Source organism: Myxocyprinus asiaticus, chromosome 30, assembly GCF_019703515.2.
Source record: "Myxocyprinus asiaticus isolate MX2 ecotype Aquarium Trade chromosome 30, UBuf_Myxa_2, whole genome shotgun sequence".
NCBI classification, from domain to species: Eukaryota; Metazoa; Chordata; class Actinopteri; order Cypriniformes; family Catostomidae; genus Myxocyprinus; species Myxocyprinus asiaticus.
This window is the reverse complement of record NC_059373.1, coordinates 39,145,087-39,162,770: the sequence shown is the minus strand read 5'-3', so window position 1 is coordinate 39,162,770 and position 17,684 is coordinate 39,145,087. Positions and strand designations below refer to the sequence as shown.

General features: G+C 39.4%; 1 protein-coding gene across 2 annotated transcripts in view; it reads right to left on the bottom strand.

Moving 5' to 3' along the window:
• LOC127420741 (delta-type opioid receptor-like) overlaps positions 1-14,256 on the bottom strand; it is a 50,128-nt gene extending 35,872 nt beyond the window's left edge. For both annotated transcript variants that reach the window (XM_051663259.1, XM_051663260.1), the window contains exon 1: positions 13,778-14,256. In XM_051663259.1, coding sequence (XP_051519219.1) covers positions 13,778-14,016 — 239 coding nt within the window. In that variant the 5' untranslated portion in view covers positions 14,017-14,256. The remainder of the gene's footprint in view (positions 1-13,777) is intronic.
• Positions 14,257-17,684: the final 3,428 nt, after the last annotated feature.

Here is a 17,684-nt window from a genome sequence, read left to right as displayed (position 1 = left end):
AAGTTAAAGCTTGGTTGCAAATGGGTCTGCCAAATGGACAATGACCCCACGCATATCTCCAAAGTTGTGGCAAAATGGCTTTAGGACAGCAAAGTCAAGTTAATGGAGTGGCCATCACAAAGCCCTGACCTCAATATGATGGAAAATGCATGGGTAGAACTGAAAAAGCTTGTGCAAGCAAGGAGGCCTACAAACCTGACTCAGTTACACCAGTTCTGTCTGGAGGAATGGGCCAAAATTCCAGCAACTTATTGTGAGAAGCTTGTGGAAGGCTACCCAAAATGTTTGACCCAAGTTAAACAATATAAAGGCAATGCTACCAAATATTAATAAAGTGTATGTAAACTTGTGACCCACTGGGAATGTGATAAAAGAAATAAAAGCTGAAATAAATAATTCTCGCTACTATTATTCTGACATGTAGAGCACACCTCTTCTTGGGGAGCCGGCTTCTATCCCCTTGTGTGCACACACTGGCGTCCTCACAAATCCAAAAGTAGAGCAGACCAGAGTGGGAAGGATTCTGGCCATATTTGATGCATGTCAGACCCACACCCGCGGTGCGAATTAGATGTGATGGCAAGGGATAGAAACACGCGTCGTGGACGCTGGGCTGCTTTCCCCTCAAAAGCACCGTGACACTGGGAAGACAGGCCGCCGAAGAAGCCATGTCCTGGATCCTCCTCTGGACACTCCCAATCCTAAACAATGCCACCTTTCACCATAAGGATGCCAGATTCCCCTTTATATTGGACAATTTCCCCTTTTTTGGACATTTTATGTTTATTAATGTTTCTAAAAAATGCCTCTCCGAGGCTTGACGCTCACCCACTGTGTCTGTCTCCTTCTCACCCAGCCACAGTCTTGTTTTCAGAGAAATGTAGTAATGTTTATGCTTATGCTGTGCTCCTTTCAACTCAGATGTGGGATATTCCTACTTGATATCTCCAATCTCCAACCATAAATGCATTCCATTAGCAGATGCTCAGAAGATGACGTTTAAGGAAACATAACTGCAACACTCATGCTTAGCAGGTGTTTTACTGTCACCTAGCAACCCAGCTGATAAACAATGCTGCAACACTAGCATTAACTTGTGCTACAGGTGTATAATTATCAAAAGATGGTATCATTTACCATGTTTTGAACACCTGCTACTCTGCTAGCATTTGTTAAACAAGGTTTATTATCCTGTAATGTATGAACTTTGAATCATTTATCGATATTATTTAATAAAAGTGAATGTTTATCACTTATTTTGTATATCTTCTTGAGTGCCAACATTTTTGTGTGACATCACGCATCTGGGGCCGGATTCAGGAAATGTTCTTAATAGGAAATTTCTTCTTAACTACCATTTTCTTTTTAATTTCTAATTTAAGAAAAAAGTTTAGAATATTTTGTATTCCCCCCCAAAAACTTCTTAAGAACAATCTTAAGAAAAAAAAGATAAGAACTTTATTAAGAAAAAACTTAAGCATTCAAATTTATAAAAATAAATAAATAAAAAAATAAAAAAACGGATGCGCAACCAGGGTTGGGAGGGTTACTTTTGAAATGTATTCCACTACAGATTATAGAATACATGCTGTAAAATGTAATTTGTAACGTATTCCGTTAGATTACTCAATGTCAGTATCGTATTCTAAATACTTTGGATTACTTCAGCACTGATAGATTTTTTCACTTGTTTTGACTATAAAAACTCTGCCAGTACAGTAATACAAAATACACATGTTAAAAATACAGTACTGTGCAGAAGCTTTAGGCATTTGTGAAAAAATTTCAAAGTGAGGACTTTTAATTATGACATAAATAGTTCCCTATCTGTCACTCACTCAACGTTGTGTCGATGTAGTGACACTAGGGGTCACTCTTGGGAGCCCCAAACACCTCTGATTTTTTGAAAAAAAGGCCAAAGAGAATTGGCGAGTGGAATCTACATGCCACTCCCCCGGACATACGGGTATAAAAGGAGCTGGTATGCAACCACTCATTCAGATTTTCTCTTCAGAGCCGAGCGGTTCTATTCATTGAAGCTGAATTCATCTGAGAAGTTAATTCACCTCATCTGCTGGATTCTACGGCGCATTTCAGCGGCTTCTCCCCCTCTGCACCTGTGGAGTGCAGAGAACGCCCCTGGGTGCTTCGGCAGAAACAACTATAAGAGTATATTCTAAAAAAGCGGCACACACGGAACGTCTTTTTAAAGATGCCTTTCCGTCTGTGTGTTATTCCTGGTTGCGGTCGATATCTCTCCGCTTCTGACGGCCACGATCGCTGTCTTACGTGTCTGGGCGCTGCCCACGCGGAGACATCATTCATGGATGGGTCTTGTCCTCACTGAGAGAACATGACTATGGCAATGTTGCGGTCGCGGCTAGCATTCGTAAGAAAGCAAGCCACCCCAGCGGCTCCCCACCTCGGTCCTTCTACCTACGGGTATGAGATCGTGCCGGTTAGCACTGGGGGAGATTTGGGGACCTCAATGTGACCACCTCCACCGGGTATCCCCCCACGGACCTCCCATTAACCAGCATGCTCGCTTGCTCCTGTCGGGCGCTCGGACGAGATCACCAGCTCGTCTCAGGGTGAGTTCGACATCTCGTTCGGAGCCCAGGAAGAAGACGAGTTATTGAGCGCAGCATCGGAGAGCGGGCTCGGCCAGTCGGATGCAAAGGCTTTGACTGGGCTTCCTCCTTCGGGAGTGGACGCCTAGTCCCATGCCGATGCAGAAATGACGGACATGCTTTCCCTGGTGGCCGCGAGCGTCGGGCTAGAGTGGAACCCTCCGCTCTCCCCTGAACCCTCGTGGCTCGACGATTGGTTCCTGGGCTCGGGGCGCCGCCCACGGCCACGCCCTGCTCCCGTTCCTTTCTTCCACAAGATTGTGGGAGGCACCTTATACTGCCCGGTCCCGGTCTTTCAGCTCCCCTGCTCTCGCTACCCTCAATGGCGGAGTGGCCAGGGGGTATTCAGTGATCCCCCAGGTGGATAAGGCGCTTGCGGTGCACTTGTGTCCGCAGAGTGACGCCACCTGGCGTGGGCGCCCGAAATTCCCGTCCAGGGCCAGTAGGTTTATGTCGTCCCTGACAGCTAGAGCCTGTGGTGCTGCTGGACAAGCCGCCTCCACCCTGCACGCCATGGCTCTCCTGCAAGTACACCAAGCCAAGGCACTAAAAGAACTGCACATGGGTAGTTCTGACCCAGGATTGATGCAGGAACTGCACTCGGCGACCGACCTCACTCTCCGGGCGACTAAGGTCACGGCGCGGTCTCTCAGGCAGGCTTTGTCCACCCTGGTGGTCCAGGAGCGCCACCTTTGGCTCAGCATGGTTGAGATGCGCAAGGCTGACAAGGCATGTTTCCTTGACGCCCCATCTCCCAGGTTGGCCTATTCTGCGACACCGTCAAGGACTTTGCCCAGCAGTTATCGGTGGTGAAGCAGCAGATGGAGGCCATATAGCACATCTTGCCCCAGTGTGGCTCAAGACCCCGCACCCCGTCTGCTCATCGCCAAGGGCGTACTCCTGCAACTACAACACCGGCTCCGCCAGGAAGCAGACAACACCCGTCTCACGGCCAGCCACCAAGAACCCGAAGAAGGCTTCAAAGCACCCCTGGGTGCCCGGAGCTGGTGAACAGACCACTCCATCCCCCGATGGAGGGCCAGGAGGAGAATCTTTTGTTTCGTTTTCATTTAATTTCGCCACATATCCAAGAGGCTGCGGTACCCAAAAATTCAACAAAAGAGTGGTTTTCTTGTTCCCTGGGTCACATGTTCGGTGTGCATGGCCGTCATCACGACTAGTTGGACTCAGTCTCGATGACAGCGAGCCTCATGAACGAGTGCACACAGTCAGTGCTGAACTGTCTGAAGGCGTTCAGATGGAGAGCAGTGGTTCCACTGAAACTTTTTCAGAGGCTCCTGGGGCATATGGCATCCTCAGCGGTGGCCACATTGCTCGGGTTGATGCATATGAGACCGCTTCAGCACTGGCTTCAGACTCGAGTCCCGAGATGGGCATGGCACCGTGGGACACATCGCGTGGCCATCACGCCAATCTGTCGCCGCCTCTTCAGCCCTTGGACCGACCTTGCATTTTTATGGGCAGGAGTTCTCCTAGAGCAGGTCTCCAGGTGTGTCGTGGTTACAACAGACAACTCCAAGACGGGCTGGGGCACCATATTCAACGGGCACACAGCCGGCGGCTCCTGGAATGGCCCGCGGCTGCGTTGGCACATCAACTGCCTAGAGTTGTTGGCAGTACTGCTCACCCTGAGGAGGTGATCCTTGGATGATTTTCCTCCTTAGCCCTCTGGCAGCTGAGTTTGCAGAGAAACTCGCTGACCGGCCCAGTACATGCGCTAATGAGCCCCTGTACTGAGGTAGGTGCTCCACATGTGCTGGTTCCCCGAAGGCGACCCCATGTGATATCTTCTGCAAAATTGTTTCCCTGATGGCAAACTTCATCTTCCTTGGGCAGAGGCCCCCCTGCCCCCAGTCGCCATGCTCTATAGAAACTCCTCCCCCTTTGGGTAGGACCTACCATGGGACCTTTCCACATGACATACTTCCAACAAGACTCGGTAAGACCATGTGACATATTCCACTCAAAATACCCCCCACCCTTTTGGGTGGGGTGTGGTCTCCGTGGTGTCTTCCCCTTGGGAGGGACACTCCCCGACGCAGACACTTATGGCTCCCAGTCAGTTAACAAATTCCACTCTTTTTGGGGAGAAAAGAGAGGGAAAAGAGGCCTCGGCTGAGCTAGCCTGTCCCTATAGTTGGGCAGTCGACTTGTTCCTGATGGACCATTCAACACTCATAAAAGTGTTGGGGGAGGTTACGTGATGGCCTGGTGTGCTGGCTACGAGGCACACAGCAGTCTTCCCATCACACACCGCCAGTTCACGCAACACAGTTCAGCTAGTTGTGGCGTTTTGTATAGGGACCCCTAGTGTCACTACATCAACACAACGTCAAGTGAGTGACAGATAGGGAAAGTCCTGGTTACTTTCGTAACCTCAGTTCCCTGATGGAGGGAACGAGATGTTGTGTCCCTCTTGCCACAACGCTGAACTACCCGCTGAAATGGCCAGGACCTGAATGAGTGGTTGCATACCAGCTCCTTTTATACCCGTATGTCCGGGGGAGTGGCATGCAAATTCCACTCGCCAATTCTCATTGGCCTATTTTAAAAAAAAGCAGAGGTGTTTGGGGCTCCCAAGAGTGACCCCTAGTGTCACTACATCGACACAACGTCTCGTTCCCTCCATCAGGGTACGGAGGTTACGCAAGTAACCAGGACATTTTCAATAATCAATTAACGTCATACAAAGTCCAGTAAACAGAAAAAGAGCTAAATCAATATTTGGTGTGAACACTTTTTCCTTCAAAACAGCACCAATTCTCCTACTTACACCTGGACACAGTTTTTCTTGGTTGTTGGCAGATAGGATGTTCCGAGATTCTTGGAGAATTCGCCACAGTTCTTTTATTTATTCAGGCTGTCTCAATTACTTCTGTCTCTTCATGTAATCCCAGACTGACTCAATGTTCAGTGAGGGCTCTGTGGGGGCATTGCCATCTGTTGCAGGGCTCCCTGTTCTTCTATTCTATTTGCAAAAGGAATGTTTGGGAGTATAAAATGCACATTTCCTATTGACACACTATAGTAGCAGATATAAATAACCATCTTAAGACAATTTTTTTTTAAACATCTTATGTGCCTAAGACATTTGCACAGTACTGTACATTCTCTGAAAAACCTAAATATCTTATGCAGTGTTGTTTCTAAAACAAGATAAAATCAAACTGATCTTGTTTTAAGGATTTTTAGATATTTTTTACAGGAAAACAATATAAATATTATTATCAAGAATAAGATTTTTGCCCTAATATCAAAAGTTCTTACTAGAAAAAAAAGAAATTATGATCTAACGTGAATTTTCTTGATGAAAAAATATGATCGTGCCTGGTAACATGTGCATGTAAAATGGCTAGAAATAGCATTTTAGTTTAGCGTAAAGCTGACAATTTACACAAGGTTTATTTCTTCTGCTCCAAACTTACTTCTCTGTCTGCTTATATGAATGTAACACATCATAAGAAGGTGTTTCACCACTGTTCAAATGCACTTTGGATCGCATCAATTATATGTATAAATGTTTTCCATCTGAAAGGACTAAATATTAAATGAAACAAATGACAATAAAATGCAAAGTAATCTCTTCAATAATCAAAATACTTTTTGAATGTAACTGTATTCTAATTACCAATGATTTAAATTGTAACTGTAGTGGAATACAGTTACTTATATTTTGTATTTTAAATACGTAATCCTGTTACATGTATTCTGTTACTCCCCAACCCTGTGCGCAACATATAGCACTCTCTCTCCACGATCTTTCATAGAAATAGAAACATAATTATTATAACATTAGAAAGCTGAGACTTTCTTTTTCACCCCCATCTACATCCTTATCGGAGTTGGGCACAGCAGAGACATCCTCCACCACCTTTTCCCATTTACCCGCCTCTTAATTTCCGACGTGATAATATCAAGCTTCCCGAGGAGAACTTTTTCCTTGCAGTAAATTCCTCAAGAACATCCAGCTCTTGTCTACTGAAGTTTTTGTTTCTTTTCTTTTCCTCCATGTCAAATTAAATGTTCTAAAATGGTTAGCAGCAAATAAATTCTTCTTTGACGGTTAATGTCACTAACACATCTCATGCACTTTACATAAAAAAGTTGCTTGCTAAAAAAAATAAAATAAATAAATAATAATAAAAAAAGATTAATAGATACATTTATTGTTACAATTTACCAGTGTTGTAGGCTATTAGACAAGGCATCTCCATGAGCAGGCTGATCAGATAATGTCAAAGCCTGTCTTTTTATTCTTAAGAAAAATTTCTTAAGAACTTCTTAAGATTTTTATTTTTTTTTAAGCATGAACCCCATTAATTTTTGCTAGATTTATTTGAAAACAAGACTAAATATCTTATATCATTCATTAGTTTTGTTTTGTTATTATGATGTTTTGATATTTTCACAGGAGAGCATTTTTTTTTTTTTTTTTTTTTGCAGTAAGAGATTTTCTGAAGTTTTTAAGAATTAGTGCCCAAATTAGTTGTAATTTGAATGGAATTGGCCACACCCCACCAAGTAGGTAAAGCTGCAGGCCGGAGACCTCCAAATGGGGGCGGAATCTCCAAAAGAGGGTGGGGTTACTCCAAAAGAGGGTTGCGCCAACTCCAAAAGGGGGCATCACTTCCATTTACAGTTAAGGTTAGGGAAAGGGTTATGTCAGGGTTTCTCAACCACTGGGTTGCGAACCAAAAGTGTGTCGTGGATCATTGTCTGCTGGGTCGTGAGATCTTTTCTGTCACAAGTACAAATTACCAATTAGAAGGATAGAACTGTACATTTGCAATGTTTGGGGCAACAGTGACCTCTATTTTCGAATCGTGTTAATATCTCCAGGTTTACGTAAATGACCGTAAGTCAGAGGCTGCATTTCTCTGATGTTAATTATTAGCTCAATAACAATCACAGTAATCCATAAATGCTATAAATCGTTCTTTTTGGACAAGGTCTCTTTATGTAGTGTTGCATGCGCTAGCAGCGCTCAACACGTGGCACGTGGGCCACATTCATCATAAAATATATGTTCAAATGTATCAAATGTGCATGAATTTAATTGAGGTGTTCCTTTATCAGAGGGCTTACGGTAGCTCTCTGAATGGCTGAAGCACATCACAGTTAGAGAGGGAAATAAACTGCAAAAGGATGTAACGAATGAAATAAACAACAAAGAATATCTGAGCTCAGCTGATGTTTAATGAGAGCGGTGGTCCGTCAGCGGGCGTGTTCATAGAAACGGTATGTGCGCACACGCGTGGTCTGTCAATCAAGAATGCGCGCTCTCCATCTCACCTGAGAGTCACTCATCAGGTGTGAATCTGCCAAACTCCTTTGAATAGTTTAACAGAGATATTTGCTTGTCATGAAAACAGTCATAACAGGAAAAAATAACAGTTTATCCTGCAATAACTGCGTTGAGACGCCTTCACGCAAATGCTAATTAGTGCTATGCATTACTTTACTGCAAAACACTAAAAAGGGTGAACAAATCTTTATGACTTCTCACTGGAGCTGTCTTGGAATGAATAGTGCATATACTGGAACATAGTATCTTCTTCATATCTTGTTTAATATTTGAAAATGTTTGTGTATTTTTGAAATTACTTGGGCTACATATATTGGGCTATAGATATTAGGTCGCTATATTATAGGCATATAAACATAACTAGATCAACTAGATTAATTTACACCCTAAAGTACCTATTAATTTACCCCCAAGCCCCACCCCCATTATCCCCCCAACAAAATGGACAAGAACAAATAGCATAGGGGGCCTGGGTAGCTCAGTGAGTATTGACGCTGACTACCACCCCTGGAGTCACGAGTTCTAATCCAGGGTGTGCTGAGTGACTCCAGCCAGGTCTCCTAAGCAACCAAATTGGCCTGGTTGCTAGGGAGGTTAGAGTCACATAATGTAACCTCCTCATGGTCGTGATTAGTGGTTCTTGCTCTCAATGGGGCGCATGGTAAATTGTGCGTGGATCGTGGAGAGTAGCATGAGCCTCCACATGCGGAGTCTCCGCGGTGTCATGCACTACGAGCCACGTGATAAAATGTGTGGATTAACTGTCTCAGAAGCGGAGGCAACTGAGACTTGTCCTCTGCCACCCGGATTGAGGTGAGTAACCGCGCCACCACAAGGACCTAGTAAGTAGTGGGAATTGGGCATTCCAAATTGGGAGAAAAGGGGATAAAATAATAATAATAAAATAAAAAAAACATATAGTGTCTTAGTTGTTCTGTTAAAGCTTTCCATCTTGTGAGCTGTTTTGTGTTGTTGGCTCCATTTTGAAGACTTTGGGGTAAATTGGAAAATTCTGGAAAATGAAGTGTTCTTCCCCCATAAAATGAAAGTTAATTTATTAAACATGAAGAAATATATAATACATATATAATACAAATTTCAACAGGTGAAAATCCAAATGTTTATTGTAACAGTAGGCGCTTTCATACATACAGCCTTTTCTGGGAAGTAACTGCATTTTTTGGGTTCAGAGGTCATGTGAGAGGTCAACAGAAAGAGAACTTCTAAAATTATCAGGAAAAGTTTGTTTTGATGCTTTGTGTGAACAACACTGTAAGATTAATGGTTTGAGCTCATACAGAAGGTGGTCAAGACGTGCTGCTGAAATAAGACATTTTCTTTGGGCCAAGTTTTTACGGAGATGACGCAATTACTCTGTGTGTTTTAATGTTTAACATGTACACAATACTGTGCTTTTTAGCCACTGATAGCATCTAATTCGGAGAGCATTTTGTTCCCTACAGTTTATCATTTCTATTTGAAGTCATCGATTATGATGTCGTAGGGTCAAGACTCACAAGCAAATGCATGTAACATTTTGTAGAAACATTAAAACATCAACAACATTACAGACCATGTATGTTCAGTTACAGATAAGTCATACCCTGCCATGTCCCAATGACATTTTGGTGCTGATGTGTGAATGGTAGAAAAATGTATAAAAGAGGGAAAGCCTGTATGTGTAAATACCAGATGTGGTGCATTTACCAGAAAAGGCAATCCAGCAATTGTACTGCAATTTGACTGGTTTCATGTGTGAAAGTGGCAATTAACATCTTCAAATGTTCCTGGAAATACCTCATACTGTATGTTGTAATTCAAATTCAGGAATTGATTTGGAATTTGAAAGGCATCATCTCAATTCAGTTCTGAATCTTAATTTGCTAGCAAATGATGCATTACCTTGTATACCACAAACCATGGTTTTCTTTTTATTATTATTATTTTAAATCAACCAATTAGATGCGATAATAAGGAGTTAATCACTGTTGTGGCTTACACTTTCACTGGACTATAATATGCCTTGATCAATGTACAACTTATAATTTTCTAATTATTAAAAGTGGAAGCGCATTCAGTTAATGCTGACCCACTCAAAGGCTAACACACAGGCAGCAGAGAATGAGCGCTCAATTAGTATGTTGATTAAAGCTGTATGTGAAGAAGCACATTAGTACCAGGAGGAAAGAACAATTACTGTCAGCATGACAACCACAGCTGGTGCAGCTACTTTTCACACAATGTCCTTTTCCAGACAACCCAGTGACCGGAAAACTTACTCTTACAGGTAGAACTACAAAATACTAAATTAAAAAGAAATTCCACCTTGCACAAAAAAAAAAAAAAGTTTGCGTTGTTTTTTTTTTTTTTTTTTTTTTTAATAGAAAGTGAAACCAGTTCAAGGAACAGTTCTCTAAAAAATACAAATCAGTCATTTACTGACCATTATGTTGTTCTTAACATGTATGAATTTCTCTCTTTGTGTAACACAAAAATGTGATTTTTTTGTGAGAGTATTCTAGCCACTCTTTTCCATTCAGTGAAGGTAAATAGGGTATAGGGACCATTTAAGTTATCTATTTGACTATTGTGATATATGCCAAGACTTCAGAAGACATCTTATATCTTTGTGTGAGTAACAGATAGAAATATAACATATATTGGTAACAATTTACAGTAAGGTTCCATTTGTTAACATTAGTTAATGCATTAAGTATCATGAACAAACAATGTACAATATAATTTTTACAGCATTTATTATTCTTTGTTTTTAACATTAGTTAATAAAAATATAATTGTTACTTGTTAGTTCATGTTAGTTCATACTAGTGCATTAACTAATATTAACTAATACAACTTTTGATTATAAAAATACTGTATTCTAGTATTTGTTGAAATTAACACTAACCAAGATTAATAAATGCTGTAACTGTATTTCTAATTGTTCATTAACATGTCAACTAATGTTTTTAATTAATTTTAACAAATTTAATCTTATTGTAAAGTGTTACCACATAAACATACAAGCTGCAGATGTTCTGAAATGAACAACAAAAGTTGTATGGACTACAAAATAACGACCAAACACCATTGGTTCTTGTGGCTCTCTTTACTAAACGCAGCACATTTCCTGCCAACGTATTTGATTTGAGAGATACAGTACAGCAGAGGGCAATATTTTCAGTGAAAATAATATTTACATTTAGGTTAGCATCAACTGCATTTGTGGCATAAAATTAAGATATAATTTCAACTTGTCCCTAATTTATATATATATATATATATATATATATATATATATATATATATATATATATATATAAGAAGAAGCAAAACTCATGGTTACAATGAGACACAAGTGAATGGGGCAATCCGTAAAAATTCATTAAAATACATACTCTGTGAAAAACATAGCCACAGGACATATTTAATTACAAGTGTTAACATGCTTTCAGTGCTTTCTGTGTAAATTTATATCAAATTTATACAACTTCATTTTAAAATTACCCTGTAATCACGGTAAGCGATTTTATCACACTAAATTCATGTTAACACATGCAGTAATGTCTACATCTTGTGGCATTACCTTTACAACAGTTTGTATTTATTTTTAATGTACTGGCTCCATTCTTTTCCATTGTAATGCCTTGCTGTATCTGTGATTTTTGCTTAATAAATAAATAAATAAATAAATAAATAAATGGGGATGAGTCTAAATAATTTTTGTGGTAATCAACATTGTGCCACAAATGTTGTCGATTGAGCTTAAATTGTATTGAACCCAGAATATTCCTTTTTAGAATACAATTGATGACCTACGGAGATATTTGACAGATTTTTAATTGGAAGACGATGAATTTCGAGATTTCAGCTGGCACATACTCTTCATCTCCACTTACAGAGATTTCAGCTGGCACATTACCTAACTGTAAGATATTCATCACATCTGAATGCCAAGCTCTGGAATTAAATGGACCAGGGTAAGCACCAAATATGAGATGAGTCTTCTCTGGAGATATCCTTGGTGATGCATAATGCTATTTTTATCAAATGGTACCAAAATGAGGTCACTGCCTGCCTTAGCTCTCCCTAACTGGCTTAGTTATTCCACACAAGTAGATCTATAAAATCTGGAGGGAGATATCAGTTAGTATTCCCATTTTTCTCAATGGCAGCTGCTCTGCTGATTCATGAACCTTTTCAAAGAACTTGCTTGCTCTCCTCTTTCCTCATGGGCACTCAGTTCTGGAGACATAAGTGTCATGTGACTAATCACAAGAACGAGCACAGTCCCAAGCCCCTCACTAGTGACTAAACTGTGATGTCAAAAGCAGCAGACAGGACAAAATAAGTCCATTTCATGCTTTTAAGATCCCTCAAAGAGGGACACTGGTAAAACATTTACTATAATATAATAAAATATATGCAAATGTATAAGTTCCTTGCATAAAAATTTAATTCCGTCAGAATGCACAGCTACTTTTTCATTTGAGAAAGATGGTTTTTTCCAGGCAGTTGGTGTAGTTCTGGCCCTCTACCAGCAGGGGCTAATCTTAACCTCTAGTTTTCACCAGCACCACAACACTGTTGATTACTTCTCAACAGGAAGACCAATAGCACAGCCACTCATCAGATCTGCAGACAGCCCAATTAACACCAGGGGAGATGTACATCTATTATAATGTCAATTCATGCCCTCAGGGACTGAAGTACCAATCCATACCTGATGATATGTCGTTTTGTTCCCCCACCACCCCGTCATCACAGTTTGTTCAACGAGAAGCCTAAGGCAATCACCTGTGATTGTTGATCCCAGGGGTCTAAGACCAAAAATAATTACAATAGTAAAGTGATGCATGACCTAAATTCTGTAATTGACCCTCAATTGGGTTCACAGGTAGGTAATGCATTGAAAATGGTGATGGATTTGCTCTTTTAGTTTATTTTTCACAATGTCTAGAGTATCTGCTTCTTGATTCATTGAATACATCGACACAGAAAATAATAAATTAGGGGTGACCATCTAGTAACTTCTAAAACTAATTAAAAGACTTATACATGTATCACATTAAGTCAAAAGTTTAAACTCAAATGTGCATTTTCTTTAGCAATGACTTTGCATGTTCGTTTTAAACATGCATTTCAAATCTGTCACAGGCCTAAATCTGAATATATATATATATATATATATATATATATATATATATATATATATACACACACACACACACACACACACACATATATATATATATATATATATATATATATATATATATATATATGTGTGTGTGTGTATATATATATATATATATATATATATATATATATATACACACACACACACACACATATATATATATATATTGTGTGTGTGTGTGTGTGTGTGTGTGTGTGTGTGTATGTGTGTATATATATGTATATATATATATATATATATATATATATATATATATATATATCTTAGGTTAAAAAAAGCCATTTGCAGAGCTTGCAGATTTTGTACATTTCTACCTGATTTTAATTACTGTAGTTTTGTCGGTTTAACCGTTTGTACTCAAGTTGATTCAGACATATTAGGCAATATTTTTTACTTGAATAAAATCAATTAATTTACAATTTACTGCATGAAGAAATATTTCATTCAAAATAATCAATTGTTCTCTCTTTTACAGATTTGAATGCAAGAAGAGAGAAATAGACAGGATATTATGGATGGATGGATGGATGGATGGATAGATGATAGATTGATTTTACATTAGCAGTTGAAACTTATTCATACATGGAATTTTTTTCCATTATAAGGTTTAGTGTTGCTTACCTGACCACCCCGTACATCACCAGGATATTTCCCAGGAGTCCCACCACGCAGATGACAGAGTACAGAGCCGTTATGGAAATGGCGACGATGATCCCCGCGGGGCTCTTTACCGGGTTGGGCTCGGTGTAGTTTCTCCCGTCGGGAACGAACCCCATCACCTCGTCAGGAAAAGTGATATTAAACGGGTTAATGGAGTAAATGTCGGGCATTTCGTCTCCGGGGATCACGGACGGCTCCATCGGGTCAGTGCTCGCTGTTCGGTCACTGTGGTGCTGAAAAGTTGCGTTTTACGTCGTTTAACTTCTCGATCTCAGCGGAGAAATATAAACGTAGACTATAATATCAGCTCAGTTTTGTGCAGGAACACACATTAGTTCCACGCTCAAAAATAACCCAAATCCAACAAGGGTAAGAGAGAATAAGAATCATCTACAGGTGTGAGATGAACAGCGCGATCCTCCTGTGGAGCTGTTAGTGGCTCTGAATGGATCTGCTCAAAAGCTGAAGAAACTTATGTCTTTTTGTGTGTGTGTGTGTGGGGGGGGGGGGGGGGGGGGGGGGTGTAGATGTGGGGAGAATCGACCACGTCAACCTGCCTTATATCTGGATTCCCAACATACACTTGAATTATACAATATCTCCCCATGAGATTAATGACAAATAAAGGCAGACATTTGACAGTATAACATTCTGAATGAGAGAGGAAAGCTGTCTGAAAAGAGAAAATTATTGCTCAGTTAATTCACCGTTAAATATGTAATTGTAATTATCAGTCACATTTAATGTTTAACATACAGTATAATGACCGACTAACGGGCTGCGTTTGGCCCTTATTAACATGTAAATAATGACTTGAACAATGAAAAGATGATGCCAGCTTTTACTGTGTGGAATAATAAGAGAGCTTTAAAAAAAAACGTATTTATTATCATTTATTTCAAATGTTCTTTCTGTATTTTCTTCATGAGGATGCCTTTTTAGCCCTGTATTTCCAAATTATCCTTACTGTTTTATCAAATACACATGCACAGACAGACAGACAGAATGATGATAGATAGATAGATAGATAGATAGATAGATAGATAGATAGATAGATAGATAGATAGATAAATGTATCTGTTATATTTGTAAGTAATAGAAAATCTGAAAATGTCAACTCTGTTGTTGTATAGTAGCTAAACAATTTATAATTGAAAGTGGATATTTGTAGAAATATTCAAAATTATTTTTCTAATAAAAAGTTTATGGCCTTGAGTACAAAGCTAGAAATGTCAAATTAAACTGTAAAACCCTGTTACATTTTTAAAGGCATAAAACCTCAATGAACAGCCTATGCAAGTTTATTTATTAAACTTGATATGTCACAATGCATTTATTAACACTTCAAGATATGATTTGTTTAATAGAATGTTTTAAATTTTACAGAAATTAACTTAAAAATAGCTTTTTCAAAATGTAAAAGGCACCTGTTTCACAGCACGACCCATCTACCAATGTAATATCAAACCAATATTATGCATAATCTACTATGAAATGTAGACGTTTAAGGCAAAGGGGTTGACTCCGATCTTAATTTCAAAATCTTTCTGTAATCAATTACTACTGAACTTCAAGCAAATACACAAAATAATTGCATTGCATTAATAATTGTAGAATTGAATTGCTGTTCAAAGGGCATTTTACAAGCTTTGATTTTAGTCCTTACACGAACACACTTTTTAAATCTAAATTTAAATTTTAAAGTTTGTTTTGCAAGAGATTTGAATGGATTGTGTGGTGTAATGGATTGATATATTTACAAGAAATACATCACAAGAAATATCTGTTGTGTTCCTATACATCAGAGAATTTTAGATTAGAGATAAGAATAAGAGAACCCCAAAAGATTACAAATAAATTATTATACAGCATTTTAAAGTGTGACATTTCTGTTGCTGTGTGGCTGCTTGTGATGCCCAAACAAACAGAGCAATGGGATAGAAGGTATTTTACCATAATAAATAAATAAATAAACAAACAAACAAAAAAACATCACCTTAAGTGTAATTTCTAGTGGTGGAGCATGCAAAAGAAGAAAATATAATTCCACATCTTCTATCCATTATTTCATTATCCTGACAAAAAAAAAAAAAAGCTAACTATTATACACAAATATACTTCATATGAATGCATTAATGCAGTGGGCTAGTCACTCTGTCTCCCTGTCAGTGCAGGTGAGATATAATCCAACTGATGGTCACCTCTGCCAGTTTCACCCAGACATACAGTACACGTCTTATTCCATGCAGGGACCTTCTGGAGACCACAGAGAGAATATTCAATATATAATTGTAATTATCAGTCACATTTAATGTTTAACATACAGTATAATGACCGACAGAGCAATGGGATAGAAGGTATTTTACCATAATAAATAAATAAATAAACGAACAAACAAAAAAAAACATCACCTTAAGTATAATTTCTAGTGGTGAAGCATGCAAAAGAAGAAAATATAATTCCACATCTTCTATCCATTATTTCATTATCCTGACAAAAAAAAAAAAAAAAAAGCTAACTATTATACACAAATATACTTCATATTTCACAGTTTCACCCAGACATACAGTACACGTCTTATTCCATGCAGGGACCTTCTGGAGACCACAGAGAGAATATTCAGGTTATAGAGAGGGACAGAGAGTTATGGAGTGTAGCTGGAAGTATGGATGCTGTTGGAGAAGGGGTACAGAAGAAATAGAGAGAGTAAAAAAGAGATCGATATTGTATGAAACTGAGAAGATGGTTTAAGAACTCTCTCGGCTGCACTACATTTTGACCAACTGTTGCCAAGGTACTCTGTGATGCTAAATAAAAATAGAGTTGGGGAGAGAGGAAGATTTGAAGGGAAGGGATGTGTGATGGAACATAAAATGTTTGAAAATGAATATGGTTTGGGTGATGTCAGTATCTTCAGGTACTGGACTGTGTGTGTGTTTGTGTGTGTGCGCGCAAGTGTGCGTGTTTGTGTGTGGGTGTGTGTGCGCACGAGTCCGTGCATGTGTGTGTATAAGAGAGAGTAAGTGTGTGCTATCCAGGTCTGTTCCTTATGCCATCAGCACACACAAACAGCAAAACTGAGTTAAGATGAACAAAACGTCAAGACAGATTTGCCACACTTGACTTCTCACACACTTCTGGCCACACATATCACAGCAGGTCAGAGTATTTACACTCATGCACCTGTGTTTGTGTGTCATATGAAACATTTGAGAGGCTCTCTGTTTCTTCAGTTACAATAGATTTTGTTGAAAGTAGCAGTAACTGGATTGTTTGTCCTATAATCCACTGGGTCAGTCTGCCTGGACATAAACTACAGTTTACAGACTGATGCTTCTCATTGTGGAAACTGAGTCATTTAGATAGATAACTTTGGTAGAAAGACATAGGTATACAGGGAGGTAGGTAGGCTGGTAAGTATGTACTGTAGATAGATTAGGCAGATATATTAGTTTAGTAGATATGTAGGTAGGCATGTAGATAAGAAGATAACACTATACAGTGCACGATGTAAATATATTATAGGTCTGGGTACAAAGGGGCTAAGGGCCTCCGGGTTAAGAGACGCTTTTGAAAGACTAACTAGCCACAAAACACTACCACAGCACCTTCCTAAACACCACTTTGTCAATATATGCACTGCAAAATATTCCTGATCCATGAGATCATTGTGTGCAATATCTAAAGTTTGATTCTGATGCTTTTTAAATGTTGCAAATTTGTGTAGCAAGTTTATGAGAATCCAAAAAAGAGACAGGGGAAATTATTGAGGTTTGGCTTTTTGACAAAAAGAAAGATTCTCTATGGTGCTCAACAGGACTCTGACAATTAAGTGACTATTTGTACTTATGCATTCAAGACTTCAGAA